Source organism: Solea solea, chromosome 17 (assembly GCF_958295425.1).
Source record: "Solea solea chromosome 17, fSolSol10.1, whole genome shotgun sequence".
NCBI classification, from domain to species: Eukaryota; Metazoa; Chordata; class Actinopteri; order Pleuronectiformes; family Soleidae; genus Solea; species Solea solea.
In genome coordinates, this window is record NC_081150.1 from 5,353,752 (window position 1) to 5,370,998 (window position 17,247).

The window sequence follows — 17,247 nt, forward strand, 5'->3', positions numbered from 1 at the left end:
CTCTAAATTAAAATATGGAAGCGTGACCTGCAGGAGGGGGGGGGCGTGTTTCATGATGTACGGTTATAAAACGTAGGTAAAATGAGGCTTATTTTCACAATATTTTGTGTCATGGAATAGGTTTGTTTAGTCTCTGTCAGGATCACTTTCAGGCTCAGTGTCTGAGTCAGTGTTAGAATAAGACTACAGGTAATTCCATCATTTTCCATCCTTTTACCACTTTTAACAATTTAAATTTCCATCATGCTCATTTTTAACTTTGTATTGGTTTCTCACATTTCGTGTTTTTCATTGTCCCTGTACATAAAAAGTAAAAAAGTAAAAGTAAAGGACTTTAGTTTGCAAACTTAACACAGCATTGTCAATCATCTTACTTACTAGCACTCTCTCTGATTTTAATATAATTTTGGTCGCCAAACTTTCACATTTGTTAAAATCTAATTTCACATCTTTTGTATGAGAAATAAAAAAAAAAAAAAAAAAATCCAAATACATTCCCTCCACTATCACAAAAGGCCAAAACTAGTGTATTTTGTTTTTATTATTATTATTATTATTTTTTTTTTAATCATACAATCAAACACCCAAAACTTGTCACCAAATAATTTTCTGGATTTTAGGACATTCATCCTGGGCTTTCGTCCAATATGAAGTGATCAAACGAAAGCTCATTTACCAGTGGAGTAAACAGCGAAACATCTGCACTGCGTTAGACTTTCACGTTTTACAGTATTTTGATTGGTTTTAACTTTGTTCTTTCATTATTCATATCAACCAGTGTTTAATATTCTCTGCTCCATGGTGAACATGAAGCAGTCTTCATTGTAAATTGATGCCATCTGCACTTGACATACTCGTCGGGAACCGTGTTACAGTCGTGAATATGCATATTTTAATACAGCTGGGATGAATCCGGTCACATTCCGAGTCAGATTTGTAAAACAATTAATTCGAGCAAGCTCACTTAATCCAGGGTTTTCATAATAAATTGCCCTTTTCGTTGCCTTTCCTTATCAACGCACACATTAATTAAAAAAAACAAAAACCTAATAAATCTAAAAACTAATGGTATTTTTTTTTTTTTTTTTTTTAATAATGGATTTTCCCACACGGTGAGAGAAGGCTGATTAACTAAAATCTAGCAATATTTGTGTATATTTAGGACATGCTTTTGAGACAATAGCTCTTACAAATAGACCTCAGCTGACTTCACTAATTGCAACAATACAATCAATATGTAAGATGATATTTTCGGTGGAGCTATTGGCTTTCTGTTGAGAATGTGTGAAGTCTGAAATTGGACCTTGCACTTTCTCCTTGTGGACTTACATGTTGAGCTCCCTTTTCAATCCACTTCAGCGATGCTGTATTTCACACAGTCAAAGACGATTATGTCTTCAAGTCTGTAATACCAAATCAATGTAGGCGTTATGCAATGGCTGATTCTGGCAGCTTCACGTCTCCCAAATTAGCAGCAGGTCCCATTTGGGTTCAGTTTGTAATGAGCGCAAACCAAATTAAGCATTCAATTTAGTTTCTTTTCGGAAGATGAAAGTTGAAACGTAATCACCAGGCAACAGAGAGATAATTTTAAGACACACAGTTCGTCTGAGCCCTCCCACTGTACCAGCACATGCTTAGACATGTTGGGATCCCTACACGCACACACACACAGCGACTCCGTACAAATAATTTCTTTTAAGAGCAACAGGTTGCATTGTAGTTTGCAACTCTCTGTGGACACAAAGGAGAAACATTACTGGGCCTCGCTAACAGCTCAGCCAGGCAATGAAACAGAAGACATTATTGCTGTGGAACATCACAGGCTGTGTCTGTGTGATACATATTTAATTAAATTCCATTGACTCAGGAAGACACATGGTGTATTCTGTACGCACAGATACAGTAATGCATATATAGATCCTTGAATGCCTTTGCAAAGACGCATAGTCTCTGTGTGCCTCCCTCTCTCTTTGTCTCCCACACGAAGACATAAATTCACACACTCAAAGTGCATATCACAGGCTGGCAGCAAATATATTCACAGAACAGCAGTGTGCAGAGATTCATGGCCCCCAATGTGGAATAAGTCACAAACTCTGTGAGCATGGCCTCAAACGTTTATTATAATATCATAGTGCACAGCTCAGCGAGCTTCTCTTGATGCGATGGTGCGCTAATACTTCAAAACGGTGTGGAAATGTGATAAAAAAAAAAAAAAAAAAGACAGTCAGATGAAATATCAGTGTCAGTCACGTCGTGTCTGCGCGGTGTTCACAGCAGAAGATGCCACTGATCAGGTCTGCGACTAATTTGTTCATTCTGAAACATCGGTAACGTAAAATTAAACAGATTTTGGGGGTTAGTTAAAAGTAATAGCTCGCTTGAGTAAGTCTCAAATAAACAGATCTGCCACAAATGTAAAAACCACTTAGCGCTTTTAATAATGTGGCTGATAGGTGTATCTGTCACATGCTCAGTGGAGCTTGGAACAAAGACGAGAAAGCATTAGGGATCATCATTCAACAAATGAGTGAGCAAACGGAAGAACAGGTTGGGGATATGTTCCTGTTTCCTAAAGAAATATCGAATACGCTGCGTCTTGTTAGGACATCTGAGTGAGGATTTATTCAAGGGTAAAGAAAAAAAAAAAGCTTTTTAATGTGAATATTAAATAGATTTTGCTAGCTTGTTTAAACCACATTGCCCCATTTTCTATTTCAAAGTAAAATACATAAAAATATGACAGCGCTTCACTAGCTGTTCCCCACTGCTCTTCAACTTTGTGTCAACCTACGCTAATCTGTGTCAAACACGGCTACAAAACGCTGATATTATTTTGATCTTCTCATGCAACCTTAATGGGAGCATTTCCCATAATGTTTGAATAGTCATGTACGGCATAACAAGATAAAGAAACCAAAAAAACACGAAGAAACAAACTCGCAGTGAGGCAAAATGAAATGATGAAAGTGACAGGAAAATGCTGCAAATTCCTAAGTCTGATATCAAGCAACTTTAAGTGTTACACACAAAAAAGAATAACATGCTGGAAGAAGTTGAACTTCAGTAATAGTTTTGTTCCCAGAACCATTGTGCTGGAAACAAAGTTAATTAAACACCATCAAGAGTGTGGGATCTCACAGCAACCTCACAACTTTTTTAAAATGGCTTGGCAAAGGATTAAATAGCGAGTGTTCCACTTTGATAATCCATGTAAGTCGACTGGAGTGTGCTCAGGGACAGATGTCATCTGTAGAAGAATATGTGTTTGATATGTGAGGCCGCCAAATAACACTTGGGAGGTTTTTAAATCCACACTTGTTCGGTTTAATTTAAAAAAATAGCTTTGGAATTAGAAGACATTCAATTCTCTAGAGGTGATAAGTCAATTATTTTTAATAGTTTGTTTGACACAGGTTACGTTCAGCATGATGTTTGAAAAGAACTGAACATTTATGTTAGTCTGACTGGAGGTGGACGTTTAAAATACCTGTACACCTGTATAACTTCTCAAAGTGGGCCACATGGTTGGTGTAATGGTTACCACTATTGCCTTTGTAGCAAGAAGACCTGGATTTGTGACTCAGTCAGAACAAGGACCTTTCTGCATGAAGTTTGCATGTTCTTCCCCATGTGTGCGTGGGTTTTGCTCCAGTTTCCTCCCACATAGCCCTTTCACACTGACAGGGGTCCGTGCCGGTTCCTGAACCTAATTTTGAGCTGACCGGCACCTTCAAACTTAAAAAAAATTCCATGAAAGTATGGAGAAAAGTGCCGGTGTTGTCTTTACTTCCTCCTGAGTAACACAGGGTAATGTCCTCCTACTTTGGTTCCTCGTAAAGTGGTGTGAACATGGGATGGTTTGTCAGAAAGCATAAACATGCAGATTTGAGGGATTTGGCAAACTAGACACTCTAAATTGACTGTAGGTATGAGTGTGTCTCTATGTGGCCCTTTGGCCCCTTTCTCAGCTAGGATCGGCATAACCACTCCCCACGACCGATAAAGTGGTAGAAAATAGATGTATGAATGGAATTCCAACTGAACTCAAACTGGCCTGAACACGCTCTGTGCGTGTTCCACACTTCCCGTCCCTGAGCTTTGACATGGAAATAGAAGAAGTTGGTACACAGAAGAAGAAGAAAAAGCAAGCAAAACATGGCAAAATCCTAACCAGTGCATTTTTGGACTGAAAATGAGTTTTCAAGTTCATGCTCTGCCAGCTCAAAAAATGTAATATTTCAAAGTTCATGGTTGGTAAAGACTTGGAATGACATGCTAAATAGCTAGCCACCGGCTAAATTTGTTTTGGTCTGTGACAGAATAGGTCAACCAGAAACTGCTTATTACTAACAAGCTGAAAGGGGAGCATGGTTCCACCTGGCCCAGTGGAGTTTTACACTCCTCCTTCAATAAATCCATTTCCCACTACTGCTTGAATACTAGGACGAGGACGGTTAAGTAGCCGACGTACGACCGCAGCTTGGCTTAACTGCACACAGAAATGTACTGAGCGTTTTGTGGCTGGTAGTGTCACTCTTTTTTTGCATCAGTTGTGTGGTTGAGGTTTTAGTTGTGTATGAAGTTATAACCAGTCAAACGTCTTTGGCGGCAGGCACAGTGTGAGGCGAGGCTGTGGACCACCCAGAGCAGATACTGATGTCCTGCCAATCAGCTCAGAAGTAGCCAGGGCTCTGTGTGTGTGTGTGTGTGTGTATATGTGTGGGTAAATGTTTGCTTGCCCCTTTGTGTGCAAGTGCCCCGCCGTGACAGCGGCGGCTGACAAGACAGCAGGTTAACACATACACATACAAACATTTCTGGAGGATCTATATAAGCTGTGTTGTGAGGCATGGGGGGGACATCCATTACAAAAACCCCTGTGGTTCGAAACCCCTGTAGCTAGCTGCTGCTTCTCACACACTGAGAGACAAACTGCCCCTGAGCGCACACACACACACACACATATATATATATATATAAAACAAAATACATGATCTACAGACATTAAATTGCGAACATCAACAAACACATTCACACAGAGAAGCCTAATGGAAGTATCTTTATGTGCATATTCGCTTGCACAACAAGTGACATGAAAAATTCATAAAGGGGGAGTCGAAATGTAGCATATACACACCCGGGCGACAGAGAAGACAGATAATGCACGTCAGTGCTGGGAATGAGTTTGTCATGATGGTAGGGGGCGAAGTCGATGGCTGAACACACTGAAAATCTTGATACACTGCTGCTGTGCTGCTCTGACAGTGGGAGTGGATTTGTGCGTGCCTATGCAAATATAATACAGTGGGCAGGGTTTATTTGCTGTTAGTATGGTCAATAATTTGATAATAACCTTTCAGCATGATGTAAACAAAATTATCTGAGAGGTGATGACACTTCCTGTCTCTCTGTCCCTCTAGGAGCCAATGTATTCTGTCACAGGGCAGTTTAAAGCGCTGACTCTGCATATAGGTCCTTCATGGTGCTGGATGCACCGACACCTTCCTACACTGCACAGAAACCAGACCAGTAAATGCAATGAAACGTGTGTCAATATTTGCAGAAAGTATCAGAAACGGAGAGTTTGCCGTGGCTCATCTGTCGCATATGAAACAAAGGCGTCTGTCCGTGCTCATCTGATGAGAGAAGCTCAAAACAGAGAGTTGGGATTGTGAGTATTTAAATAACCCGCAGGTTGAAACTAATAACAATTCTTTCAGTGATCCTGCCGGCTGCAGCTTTAAACGGCTTGTGCGTGCGTATGCAAATGCACTCGGCCGAGATGAAGAGATCCGAGCACAAATTCTGCTTGTGGATGTGCGTGTGTGTCCTCCTAATGAGCCCCGCAGTCGGCTGTCTGCTAATTGGTCCTACTGAGCAAGTAGCGAACGTCCAGCATTCATCTCCCACAATTCACTGGGAGATAGGGTGCCGAGCAGGGCAGCCAGAAAAGCAGAAAAGACAGAGAGAGGATGGGAGGGGGGATAGTGATGAAGAAAGAGGCAAAGGTAAGGGATGAATCAAGAAAGTATCCCATGGAATACGAGACTACTTCTACTTCGACCTTTACACAATTACTTGGCAGGACTGGGCTCTCACCGTGAGGGAGGGTGATCACAGAGATGATCTAATTTAAAAAAAAAAAAAAGACGGCTGACAGCAGGTGAAGGAGTGGAGTGCACACACTCACACACACACCGGTGCACTCACATATATGAACAGATGAACACGCTCATCAAACATCATCTAACAGACTACCACGAAGAGTCACGCGGCGTGCTGCACAGCACCTTCATCACTACCTCTTGAAGAGAGAATGCATCAGTGATTATCATATATCCCCAGGCGTTAAGCAACATCCTCGACGTACTTAAGAGAGGCAGCAAAAAACTAGACGAGGCGAGGCGAGAAAAACTGCGATAATAAAAGGAAGGCGAGCGTTAGTTAGTGTGCAAACCTTGTCGAGCATCAGTGTGATCGGATTGTTGCTGTGACTCTCTAAACTTTCCTGTAACCCTCCACTTATGATATGGTCCGTTACAGTCACTGTGGGAAAATGATCTGGAAATAGAAGAATCTCTGCCACTTCATCTATTGAGAGGTGTATTGGAGCGCATTGATACGGCATTATTCACTTCTGCAGAAAAAGACCCCAATTAAACTACAAACAATTTACCTCACATTTCCCTGTCTCCTGAGCACTGGGCCGGTTGACGATGATGGACGCAAGCAATTTCTTCAACACGGCAGCCATGCAAATCACTTTCAGTGTTTCTCCCCCAGCTGTTTTCCCCCACGGTACTCTAGATTGCAGGCTCGCGTCCTAATTGTTCCCAAACATCTCAGGCCAGCAGCGCACGTTAATTGAGAACGAGAGACGCAGATCTCCCATGAGAGGCTTGCATAAATGAGCATTCCCGAAATGACACATCAAACCAGCGAGCAGAAAATCTGCTCTTTGGTTCATTCGTAATAATGCAGAGCTGAAGGGGCAGGCAGCCACTCTATAGCTGCTTATTTTTCCCCATGTCTAAATGATGTCTGTGTTGTAAATACTCATCAGCAGCTTCAAAACATTCCAGGCGACCAGTGCGAGTAAATGCAAAAACAGCCAAACATTTGGACTGCTAATCCACACGTCTAAAGAGCAAAGTGCACTCAGTTCTCAAAGGTAACTTGTAGCGTGGTGCAGAGGACTACAGCTGCAAAATCTCCAAGGCTGAACGTACAAAGTACTTTTCATGGGTTATTATCTCCAAAAAAGGGATGTTTTTATGTCTGCCTGCTGGCAGAATCATGCAGGAAATGACAGATGACTGAAACTGGGCATATAGAGTGCTAATATCTATGAAAAATTAAGCCTTGCGTTTGTTCATGTGGGACACAGTAGTCATTTGCCCCAAATGCAATCAGTTGACAGAGTCACAGAGTCACACTCTCACGCCAAAGCGGTCCATTTAATTTAGACTTCTCACGCACTCATTTCTTGCTACGCCAATGCTGCCTCAAACTGCAAAGCTTTGCCGCCTCCACTCCAGCCTCCACGTTTCTAGATCAGAGTTTGACAGGCTCAAAGGTTTGAAATGTTTTACACTGCCTTGCTTGCGCTGCCTCTTGTACGGGAGTTTCATGTATTACATTCCCTGCTTGGCCAATCCAGGGAGTCGTTAGCTGATTTCCTGACTTTTAGTATTTTGAATTTGTTAAAATATATTATTATTTCAAATCCAGAATCGAGTTTTCCCCCGTTGTAGTTGCCAAACAACGGAGTGTGTGAGTTTGAAGACGCCACATGATAAATCATATTGTCAAACTCACAGTGGACAAAAAATAGGATTCCACACTGCTTCTTCATCATAATCCCTGACACCAACATTAACCATCTTGCAAACTAATTGCTGAGAGTTGTGATGGGATTTACTGTAAAGGTACAAGAGCACTTCCTTCTCACCCCACACTCCAAGATTATTTTCGGACTTCTTAAAACCCAAATGATGGCAAAATCCTTTTAAAGTCGTCCAAAACCACATGACATTAGAGGAGACCTTAATGTGTAAAGAGTCCAACTTTAAAAGGACGTCTTCTCTCACCCTCCTTGCTATGTTTTTATGTTGCAGGCTTTTACTAGAATTGTATTCAAGTGTTGCATAACTTCAAAATAATTGTTTAGCCATTTAAATTTCAATGCAAACCACTTAAGAACACCGCAGCTCACGCAGCCAGCAGAGCTAATGTCAAATGTTTATTATTTCAGAGCGAGAATGTGTTGCTCGAAAGAAGGAGTCAGAGTCCCCCCTGAGACTTAAATGCCTCTTAACATAAACAGTTTTATAACAGCGTCATATTTATTCCACTGTGCTCGTTTATATACTGTATATTATTCGCCGCATTACTTCTTTTTCTAACCCTTATTCACTTGTTTTGCCAAGTCAGTAAAGAACTAATTAATACAGTGTTTATGATGGTGGAAGAGAGAAAAGTGAAGTGTTTTTGAAGAGCGTGACATTTGTTTAATGTTTTACGTCTCCGTGATAAAGCCGGTGAGTAAATCTCATATGCAACAATCTTGCCATCATATTAGCATTTCTGCTTTCCGCGTGGGTATATCATCATGACTTTCTTCAGAGTATGAGGGAGAGTTGAGAGCAGGCGACTAAAGCCAACATGGTCTGCATTAGTCACCCTCCTCTGAATCAAATCAAACAAATGTCCTCGCCGCTAAGTGGATGAACGATGACTCGGTTTGGAAACCTTAAAAGGCGCGGCGGAGGCTTTGACAACGGGACTGCGGCTGAGGCGGTGGGCATGACCTTCACGAGGAGGCAGCTTCTTGACATATGAACTGAGAGCGTTTATGATTTTCATGAGGAAACGCTATGACGAGGCAACTCATTACAGTTGCTGTCACGGCGGGTTTGAAAATCACAGGCCTGCCTCTCAGACCGCGGCAGACTTCATTTAATGGAAAAGCACATTACAAAACATTGTGTGTGGCTGATGAAGCGTCTCTGACTGAAACTTTTACATATATAGGTATCCAATGTTGACTGATTATGGCTGAGCTGATAAAAAAGGAGCACAGGAATTTTGAGGTAAGGAATATAAAGCGTCTGAAAAACTTCAAACCTTAGGTTTATGTATTTTTTTATGATGATTATCAGTATTCAAATGCACCTGGGCCACAACATTTAAACCTAGTTAACCTCTCATCATCATATTGTATAATTTATTGCTCAGCATACAGAAACTCTTCCTTGTGTAACCAAAACATGTCTAAATTCTGCAAGCATTTTAACGTAAATCAATAAAAGGAGTTTGCACCAACATTTAAATTAAACATATTTCACTAGTTTTTTTGTATAAAATCAGCATATAAAAATAATAATTCAAAGTATAGCAAACTATAACTTAAGTAATTGGTCTTTGCACTGAGGTGAAACGATGAAGACGTTGAAACTCCTTTCTCGCCAGTGTTATTCTTTGGTTGACCACTTGACCCACAGAGTGGCTAAGTAACACAGTGGATGTGAGCGAGAGGGAGAGAAAAATGAAAACAGAACGTGTCTGTCATGTCGGCTCGTCCCTGCGGAGCGACCATTAATTAAGCGTGAGATTGGTTCTTTCCACTTCCCACTCCTGTCTCGTGTGCTGCGGTTGCTGAGAGGTTGAAGGATTCACCACTTCTCGCCTCGGAAAAAGAAACTGTGTTGTACAAGTCGAGCGAAAATATATGTGCGAGAAGATACCCACACACACACACACACACACACACACACATAGATTCTGGTCCATACCTGCTCACACACAAACAACTCTCCTTGCACAGCTGCACATAAGCTCAAACCCGTGTCAGATGCCTATAGCTCTCTTTCAGTGCTGCAATACATCACTAATGATAGCTCAGCTTCCTTGACTCCCCTACCCTGAGGGGTGGAGAAATCTGCCAAACTGGTACAGGTCCTCTCTTTACCTCTTACACCACAATACTTGACAACCAACCAGGGAACTGTTAAATTAAAGGCCTTGGCAAATGAAATTCTGTGACACAGCGGTGTGAATCAAGGCAGACACCGCCACGGTGGCTTGTGGGAGACGAAAGAACGAGGGAAACGCTCTCAGAAGGAACACAAAAGTAAAGTGAAAAGTTGAAAGTTAAAGTGACGCCGGAAAACGACATTTTTTTTTTTTTTAGAGAAGTTCGGAAATTGCATCATCTCTAAACTACAAGCTGCATCCTGAGTATTGACAAAAGAGGTATCGCTTTATCATTTCACCTTGGAACAGGAGAGCGCTTCATATAAAAGCTCTTTCATAGCACACAGAACTATATTGACTTCTTTTGATATTAATAGCCGATGACACTAAATGCCATTTTCCCAGAGATGCCGTATTTTTCCTTATCTAATATGACCTTGGTGATGGTGTTGAGACAGCGGTGTAATGTATCTCCGCTCTGTCAACATCATCACAGATTACTGATCTCTTAGACTTAGTGGATATAAACTGCTTTACTTTTCGCTCCAGACCTTCAAACCTCACATCTGAAGACTCGGGAATATATTGTCAGGATTTCATCAATATGCTGTCACTAGGACAGCTTAAAGATACCGATACTATGTCTAAGTATACGATACTTCTTTAAAATCCGGTGCTGGGGACACCTGAATGTAGAAACGTAGTAGAGAGCTAGGAACTGTGTACTTTTTATCTCATCACCAGAGGGCAAGTTGTACAATTTAAACCAATGGACTCCACTGTATTGAAAAGCTATAAATCTTACACTAAGGTTGGCGACAGCCCGGTGACATGAACAGTTTAACCCTCACAGTCCTTTCACACACTGACATGGTCTCGGCTCTGAAACCAAATTGTGCACATTCAAACCAAAATTAAATTTGGTTTGGTTTGGTACATGCTGGAAACAACAAGAAATACATTTTCTTGTGAACCCTTGCATCACCAGTGGTCATGTCAACGTAAGCTGTAGACAAGAGGAAGTAGGAAGGACAACATGCTGGTGAAAATGGCAAAGAAAACAAAGAGCAGTGGTCTCCTCACGGGCGTCCCCTGAGTTCCAGCTCACTGCGATCCTGTCGTGTTCACTTCTGCTCACAGTGCATATACATTTGAGCATTAAGCAGACACTTGTATCCAAAGCGACTTACAAAAGAGGAATAAGCTACACTAAGAAATCCACTAGATAGGAACTGACAGAGGGTGAGAGTGCAGAGGTGTTTCCAAGTGCAGCAGAGGGTGTAAGGTAAGTGCTAGGACAGAAGTTCTTGGAAGAGCTAGGTCTTCAAGAGCTTCTTGAAGATAGACAGGGACGCCCCCCTGTTCTGGTAGCGCTGGTTAGGTCAGGTGTTGGCACCGCCAGACGACAATCCTTTCATGAACGGAGTAGTCGAGGGGGTAACATAAGCCTTTACGAGAGCAGCATTTAACCGGTGTGAACGCGTGCTAGATCGCCAAAAGCACCAATTGTCGGAACTGAACTAGAACCTGAACTGGAACTGTACTGAGGCTTGCCAGTCACTTTCCTTTATTTTGCAATAGAGAATGGGTCAGACTGATGATGACTGACATTGTCTGGGGGACTATTCAGCACATGAACCAGATTTTCTTCACCAAGGAAACACACTCATGCCACTAAGGGAATCAGGTTTATACAAAAGGGTTCAGTTTGCCGCAGCAGAAACATTTAACAACTTTGCAAAAGCAGTCAAACATGATGCACTGCCTCTGCTTTATAAAGTGAGACGAAATCTTCAGTTGACAGCTTCACTGACTGTATAGTAAGGCTAGAATATCACGTGACCCACTTTAATACCACTTCTCAGTTCTGTGTGTCAAGTGTGTAAGTTTTGTCCAGTTCATGTTATTTAGCGGCTTTCTAACATCTCTGACTGTGGACTTCCTACACCTGCACTTACACGACAGAGACATACAAGAGTCAATGCCGACATGTCAGGCCATCATCACTACACTCCAGGCGATCTGTTGTCGAGGTGAAGAGGCTGATGCCAGTGGTCCCTCTACCCTCAACTTGGTCTCACCCCTGAGGGAGAGTTACTGCTTTAATATGAACGGCGAATGGTTCAATTTGTCCTCTGGGTGTCAAAGGACTGCTCGGCGTGATTACTTTCTTGGCACCGCAGTGACATTCATTGGCTTGGACTCAGGGCGTATTGGAGAAAGGCCTCTGTTAGGCCAGAACGGGTGAGTGACAGATAGAGACGGACGGAGACAAAGAAACAGAGACACGGACAAACAAAGAGAAATGAAGAGAAAGAGGGCAGCGGCACGGCCGGCTTTGTCCACCTCAGTGAGCAGCAGCAGCACTTCAATCCTCAATAGACTGAGAAATACAGTATCCTGACCTTGAGTGATTTAGCAGGGAAAAACGCAGCACGGCCACAAACCACCCACACTCAATCACAAAAACACATAAAGGACTGGTGGAGGACTTCTGTTTCATTTTGACATTTCACTTTGTCTCATTCTGAACCTGATTATCTAGACAACAGAGCGTGTACAAAACATCAAGTTCCACTCAGCTCAGAACATCAGTTTCCAAAGTATTCAAATCTCAGATGAGGTCAAAGCCCACAGAACACAGCACACAGCACACAGCACACTGGTGGTAAACAACAGCGGTAAGATCATTTTTTTGGTTGACGTTGTGGCCAGGACACAATCATGTACTCTCCTGCAGAGAATTAGATGACACGACTGGTGCCACTATTATGTCTGGGCATTAAATAGGTAGCAAACAACATAATGCCATATTTAGTTAGGGCTAGTTAGTTAAGGGGCTGGGAGGTGGATCTAAACTTGAAGCTGAAGTCCTTCTTTTAAGCATAAATTAATGTTTTTTTGCGTTCAATCATTGCCGAATGGGCTCACACGATGCTAATCAAGTCTCCTGGTGACGTCCCTGAACTCACTACACAACATTTGAACTGTGAACTCTTGACTTTGAATCGTACCAAGCGTGCACGAACATTCGCGACGATCCCACCAGCTTCTGCCGTACCTGAATAGTTGGTGGTGAGCGTTGTTTCCTCGTGGTCGTGGTGGACAGTGTCGTGGTGGTCTCGATGAAGGTGGTGGACATCTCCGGCGGTACCGAGGTGGTGGTGCGCGCCCCACCCCGACTGGCCGGCACGTCCCCGACCAGGCGCACGCTGCCGTTCACCTTGATGTTGACGTGGCCCTCGGCGGCCATGTTGAGCACTTTGAGGCCGTTGTAGTAGAGGCCGGAAAGCTGACCCTGGTAGGGCCGCTTCCGGTCGTTTCCGCCGATGGAGATAGTGGCCTGAGTGTTGAAGATTGTCAGTTGCCGGCCTGGTGCAGGAGGGAGAACAGAGTTTGACCATGTACGGTAAAGAAGGCGCGATGAAGATGATCTATAAAGCACAACCTTTGCAAGAGTGACTACACGTTGTGAAAACAAACATGCAGTAATGAAAGATTAAACATATATGTTAGTCTACACTTATAATTCATTGATTCACTGCTTATTTCAATAAGTGTGTGAGAACGGTGACGCAACATGCCTTTACTCTGGAAAAACAATAGCCGTCTCTTCTAATCAACCACACTTTTCTGATCCTTTGAGAAAACCTGCAAGTATATGCACCGCTGTATACAGTAGGAACGCTTTTTCTTATGATACACAAGAAAAAGCACCACTGAGAAAGACTGCTAATGATGAAAACAACACACACTCTGCAGCTATAGCAACATTATCTCCTGTCGGCAAGCACATGCAGGTGTAAAAAAAACAAAACAAAAAAAAACGGTTTGAAAAATGAGCTGGAGCATGTTCTGGAGAGACGCCTAATATTCTCTGGACAAAGCAGTGGACTCATGCGGTAAAACGATTAATAAATATGTATACAGGCTTTAGCATATTATGATAAAGTATGAGCAATATTCACTCACAACCTGTCGTGGTGAATTTCATTCGGAGAGGCGTACATATCATTGCCAGGACACGCTGCTCATGCATTAATTATGGAATGAAAATACACCAAACTTTCACAATACAGGGATCATAATTAAAAATCTCATTGTATAATTTGCAGACGCACAGCACTGCAAGCTTGTTACACTGGCAGCGAGTGCACAGTTATTATACGCAACACACTGGGCATGGAATGACAGGGACAGGACGTTCATATCACAGAAGCGAAAATGATATAGCATGTGTGGATTCATGCATGCCAGCATTAATGGGATTTTTCAGACCTGTCTGTTTTTAGCGGGTCGTTAAAGGGACTTTATAATCAGGTTAAGATGTTTATGTGCAATGAACTTTAAACACAGTTTATAACGATATTATGTTGAATCGGGAAATGTAATGCGCACCAAAACAAAGAGAGAGAGAAAAAGAGACAGGGGAGTAAGACTTTCTCAATCCCTGCAGATGTTTTCGACATAAACAAGGTGCTGACTCGATAATTTCACTGATGGAAACACAAACACGCACCATCAGGGCACAGTGTAGCCTGGCAGGGCTCACTGTGACGCTATGCTGTCAAAAAGGCTCCAATTAGCTCTCCATCAGCAAACAAGTGAGGATTTTATAGTGTGTGATGTGTATAATACAAGCAGATAAATTACAGCAGGGAAAATATACCTGCTGTTTGGAAAGTTTTCAGGCGGATATGCCCACTGATTAGTTTGTGCTCAAACATTGCAGAGGATTTCAGCCGAGGGAGCTAATTCTCCTCTCCAAAAACGAATGGCCTACTGTTGCGGCATAAATAATGCCTTCTCCTCGTCCATTTTGCTGAAAAGGTTAGCAACGAATAATGTTTAAAAATCTCGTGTGACACTGTTTATAAAGTCTAGTCTCAGTCCCTTTAACTGGACACGATGAGTCAACAAAATTATAAAATGATGACGATGGCAAAAAGGGAAAAGCAATAAAAACAAAAAAAAGTACAAAAAGTAAACGGTTTACTATTTTACTGTTTTTTTTAAAAATGGTTTAAAGGATGGTTATTCATTCTCAGAGGCTGGAAGGGAACAAGCCGATGAAATGACAGAAACTCAAAGGAAAAACATTCTAGAAGTTGGATAAAGATTTACCTTTCTCCTGAAGCCAATCTTCTACTGGCCGGGTATATTTGAACGGGATTTTCTTATTTGCCATTTGATAGCGCTCAATGTCGCTGTTGCCTTTAAAGTTTGAAAATTTAACAAACAGCTTGAAACAGTTGGCAACGGCAACAGACATCACACATTTTATACAGTGGTTTATGATGAGTTTTATCTCTGTTTAGAACTATTTATAGAAGCTTTATGATGACTTTTTTTTTTTTCTTTTATTCAATCTTTAGTTTAACATTTATAAAGCACAGTCCACACCAATTATGTAACAGAATATCTATGGATTTTAAAAAAAGCACAGCACAGATCCAAAGCAGTCAAGGAAACCACAAAACAACCTGCAACATTAGGCAAAAACACAGGAAATGCATGGACCATATTTCATTGTTAAGACAAAATGAGGGCAATCAAGTGGTTAAAAAGGCAGACAAGTATTAAGTGCCTTTCTCTGAAGCACATTGGAGTTAATTTATGTGGACTAATTCTTCCCACTGGACACCACCTGCTTTTATATTTCAAGGGCCGAGGAACAATTTGGTTTAGTAGCTCATTTGTGCAGCAGGCTTACAGAAAAAGGGTGGCAACGTTAGGAGAAGAGATGGTAATTTGTGGTGCTGCGGAACTATAGGGAGGGAAGTCCCATAGTGGCACAGATTTCAAGACAATGCATACAAATGAGATCATTACTGACATGGTGGGAGGCCTTTTGGGTGAGGAGAAGATTCGCCCAAGCTGCCACATATCCTCTCTTCTGAGACCACGGCTAACACGCGGCAGGTATGTACCGTAGGATGTATTAAATATAATGGAGCAGTTTTTAAAGGAACGGTCGTGTGCATATTATTTTAGGCTTGATAGCATTTCCTGTGTTGAACGTGCCAGGACGACAATCACAGGAACATTCCCCCCCCGCAAGCCACTGTTGGCGTGATGACACTGAGAGGTGAGATGAACAGCTCTGTTGTCAAACACGTTGAGGTAGAAAAATGAGTGTGAAGCCCGCATGGGATTATGAATGACACCATGAAGTCACTCGGTGCCCAGGCACTTGGAAGAATAAAGGAACCGTTTGGCAAAAATGTATCGCCGTACTGAAAGGGCAAGGCTTCATAATTGTGAGAAAGAGCCTCCTGGAAAATGTGTCCACTTTGGCTGATACATTTCTCTGTGGTGATTGATCTACAGAGCACATCACACACGCACACACAGAGCTTTGATATCACACTCATCCCCTAATACCCAGAAGCATTGTATTCATTTCAGGTATAATTGCACAGTTAGTTGCTGGGCTGGAACTGCATTGATTTCACCTGCTGATTAAAACTGTACATAAAAAGTCAATGTGCCACAAACCCATTCATTAGGCTACACATGCTCCAAAGTAATTAGATAAATCACAAGTGCTTCTCTCAGCTCCATCTTTCCGTCGCCCTGTCATACCTTCCTGAATTCAGACGGAAAACAGCCACGTGCTCAGTTTACAGCCTGCTGAGGGGGAGTGAGGCAACGGCTGCACGGGAGCTGAAAGGAGCTGAAGGACTGTGTCTGCAGCGTGCCAGCAGGTTAATCAGCAAGTAGCAGGGCTTCCTCCTCATTCCTTTGATCTCAAGCTGGTTTCAGGTGGAAGCCAAACACACACAGCTCCAGACAAGAGGGAGGCACAGTGGTTGTGAAACCAGAGGACGGATGAAAAGGTTTGGAGTTTGGTCGAGTGGGTTAAGGACTTGGCCGGGAATAAGGAGGGAGGGAGAGCACACGTCGCCGTGAACCCCACACCGCCTGTCTTATGCTTACCATTTCACATCCAAATATTAGAAGAGGGTGATTAATGAGGTGACAGCATCGCTGTAATGAATACACCACAAGCTAATTGTCCAACTAATGAGAAAAATCTCTATAGTTTGTCAATTTGATATTCAATTTCTAAAGGTGACTTAAGAATGGATGACCTTGCCATTGAAAGCGATAGTGTTTATTAAGAAGTCACTCTGACATCAATGTGTTTATTTTATTTTTTTTAAGCATCAGCCTTACCATTTACTAGTGCCATGTAGGTTTGATGACACATATTCATGTCCAGTCTATTACCTGGATATTACTTTGGAAACTGTTATTACCAAG

General features: G+C 42.2%; 1 protein-coding gene across 8 annotated transcripts in view; it reads right to left on the minus strand.

Moving 5' to 3' along the window:
• LOC131443170 (neurexin-3b) overlaps positions 1–17,247 on the minus strand; it is a 267,752-nt gene that overhangs the window by 21,330 nt on the left and 229,175 nt on the right. For 4 of the 8 annotated variants that reach the window (XR_009233577.1, XM_058612574.1, XM_058612577.1 and 1 more), the window contains 2 exons: positions 15,106–15,195; positions 13,043–13,353 (listed from right to left, as the gene is read on the minus strand). Coding sequence is in view for 7 of the 8 variants with exons in the window: in XM_058612574.1 (XP_058468557.1) it covers positions 13,043–13,353; positions 15,106–15,195 (401 nt within the window). In the remaining variant the exon portion in view is untranslated. The remainder of the gene's footprint in view (positions 1–13,042; positions 13,354–15,105; positions 15,196–17,247) is intronic. The other 4 variants (XM_058612579.1, XM_058612578.1, XM_058612576.1 and 1 more) reach the window with 1 other exon arrangement.